This window comes from Chrysochloris asiatica, unplaced genomic scaffold (assembly GCF_000296735.1).
Source record: "Chrysochloris asiatica unplaced genomic scaffold, ChrAsi1.0 scaffold00116, whole genome shotgun sequence".
NCBI classification, from domain to species: domain Eukaryota; kingdom Metazoa; phylum Chordata; class Mammalia; order Afrosoricida; family Chrysochloridae; genus Chrysochloris; species Chrysochloris asiatica.
In genome coordinates this window covers 2,760,288-2,763,406 of record NW_006408634.1, presented here as the reverse complement: position 1 = coordinate 2,763,406, position 3,119 = coordinate 2,760,288, and the positions used below count along the sequence as shown (strand labels likewise).

Here is a 3,119-nt window from a genome sequence, read left to right as displayed (position 1 = left end):
GAAACACTGCCTGGTTCTGCAGCATCCTCCCAATCATTGCTATATTTGAGCCTACAGCTGTTGCCACAGCGTCAGTTTATCTCATTAAAGTTCTTCCTCTTTTTTTCACTGACTCTGTATTTTATCAAGCATGATGTCCTTCTCCAGGGACTGGTCCCTCCTGATAACATGTCCAAAGTGTGTCAGATAAAATCTCACCATCCTGTCTTCCAAAGAGCATTCTGGATGTACTTTTTCCAAGACAGATATCTCTCCCTATCTCTCCATCTCTCTTCCTATCTTCCACACACATACACACACACACACACACACACACACACACACATACACACACACACAGGGCCTCTAACAGTTCATAGAAAATTTCTGTTATCTTTTCATCCAATTTTTTCATGACTTTTTCAAATCCCCTCGTATATATAGATTGTATTCCCTTGTCTCTAGGTCCCTCTTCTGTCTCCCATCACATCACCTTCTCCTCTCCACCCTCCCCACCTGGACCTCACCTGTCACCAGCAGTTCTATGGCATCACTGGGTGGGGACCAGACCCCTGGCCCCCACCCTTGTCTCCTGTAGCAGCAGTGGTAACTGCCTCCCTGGGCTTGGGTCACCTCCTCCAGGAAGAACTCTGCCAAGTCCACAGCCACATCCCGGAACAGCACTGGGGCGATCTCTCCAGCCTTGAAAAGTGCGAACCTCCAGGCAGGTTGGGGAGCTCGGCACCTCAAAGTCACATTGATCCCAGGAGTCACAACTGTGCTTGGCTGAGCCCCCAGCCACGGTTTCAAGTGTGAAGCTGGGGGGGATTGAATACATGGAGCTGTCTGGGCCTCCTGAGGCCCGAGGAGATGAAGGGGAGATGGGGAAGGAGGAACGTCACCTTGGGTACCTTTCTCAGCCTTACAACTCTGTAAAATGGGGATGGGGTGAACTACAATCAGAGCCCTTCAAAACTAGATGCACACAAGAGGACCGGCATATAGAATCTAAACACAGCTACAAATGCCTGAACTCTCTGACCTACTTATGAAACTGTGGATTCACCCAGAAAGCTGCCATTTAAAATAGTACGTCCAATGATTTGTTACATGGCTAACATATTTCAATTGTTAGTACAATTTGCTATCTCTCTGGGGGAAACAAAATAATGTTGGATCGTTACCTCACACCATTTGCCCCAGACAAATTTCAAATGAGTTAAAGATCTAAATGTTTAAATACACAAAACAGGGGAAGAAAAAAAACAAAACAACAAGGAAACTATAGAAGTATCAAAAGAAAATGTAGGAAAATATATTTGTCTTGGGGTAGGGAAGGTCTTAAAATGAAAACTTCATAAGGGACAAGATTCATCAATTTGTTCTCTGTGTGTTTTACGAGCAACCGTTTACTCATAAACTACACAGATTGAAGATAGAGAAATCCTTCCTAGACTCAACCCATTAGAAAGTTGGCCAAATGGCATGACTGAGCATGTCGCAGAAGAAGCATCGTTCATCAAAACACATTTGGGTGGGGGGAGTTACCCAGCCTTAGTGGTAAGCATTTTCAAAGTGGAAAAGAAATAACAGGAAGATATTTTGCCCATCAGGATGTCAAAGAGTAAAACAAAGGTCAAAGATCAAAGCAATTTGAGTGATACAGCAATACGGGCATTCAACTGTGTTTGGTCAGAATCCTTTGAAGAAGGTAATTTGTCAGTTTCTGTCAAGATCCACAAAGGGCATAGCCAATGACCCAGAGATTCCACTGCACCAAATACAGACATATACGCATACGTAACTCATACTAGAGTGATGGTGGCGGTGTGCTATGGTGTCGGTTCCAACTCAGAAGACCCTGCATAGGGTTTCCGAGGCTGTACATCTTTACAGGAGCAGAGAGCCTCATCTTTCTCCATGGGAGCAACTGGTGGGTTCCAACTGCCGACCTTCTGATTAGCAACCCAATGCCCAACCATTGTATCAGATTTCTTGAACTACCTGATTGTTGTTGTTAAGTGACTTTAAGTCGGATCTGACTCATAGCGACCCTACGTAGGGTTTCCCAGGAGCAGTTGGTGAGTTTTAACTGCAGATATTTTGGTTAGCAGTCCAGGGCTTATCCCATAGTGCCACACCAGGAGCTAGCTGTAGTGACATGGAAATATTTTCAAGGGAGCTTTCAAGGTGTAAGTTTCAAAATACAGTGCGTCATGCCACTGACTGCAATTCCCACAAGTTTTTTGTTTGTTTGTTTGTTTTGCTGTCTTTCCTCTCATTGTCAATGACAAGAAGCCAAATATGTATGAATTGGTGAGTGGAAACTGATTTGCTCTATAAAACTGTCACCAATTCACAATTAAAAAAAAGTTTAATAACAATTAAAAAAAAAAAGAAGAAGAAGAATGTATGGCGGAAGAAAGAAGAGTGATGAAAACTGAAGATGCTTGGAATGAATGAGTCCAAAGGACTAACGGAACACGTGAACATCAGTCTCCACGACTCTGAGACCAGAACCACATGGTGCCCGGCTAACATCAACTGCTGTGGAGGGGATCATATGAGAAGGTCCCCAATAGAGCGGGAGAAACTGTGGAACAGAATTCAAAATTATATATACATTTTTAAAAAGACTGGGCTTACTGGCCAGAAAGAGGCTGAAGGAACCACCCTGCAAGTCGCGAAAGGAATTCACCCTCGTGGCCCAATTTTCAGCCAAGCAGTTTGTTGTTAGGTGCCATCGAGTCGGTCCCTACTCATAGCAGTAGACAGGTAAGTAAAGGGGACGCAACCCTAGCAAGGTCTGCTCACCATGGAATGGTCATTGACTCACAAATCAAAAGAGCAACATTTGCCTAAGGACAAAGTCGAGAAAGGATGGGAAGGAGGTGGAATGGAAGCAGAAACCACAGGGAGGAACAGGAGAGCTGTTGTTACATGGAGAGGATTGTAATCACTGAGAAACAAAGTGTCGGATTTGGTGACTGCAAAACTGATGATCTCATCAGTAAACCTTCACTCAATTCACAATAAAAAGTTACAAAAAGACCCACACTTGCAGGTAATACCCACTTGACCTGGCTTCAATGACTGGATGATCAGAGCTCAAGTAGAAGAAGAAAGAAGAGGAAAAAAAA

General features: G+C 44.0%; 1 protein-coding gene across 1 annotated transcript in view; it reads right to left on the bottom strand.

Moving 5' to 3' along the window:
* Positions 1-3,119, bottom strand: part of OSCAR (osteoclast associated, immunoglobulin-like receptor) — a 7,835-nt gene that overhangs the window by 2,468 nt on the left and 2,248 nt on the right. The window contains exon 2 of the mRNA XM_006868316.1: positions 507-834. Coding sequence (XP_006868378.1) covers positions 507-834 — 328 coding nt within the window. The remainder of the gene's footprint in view (positions 1-506; positions 835-3,119) is intronic.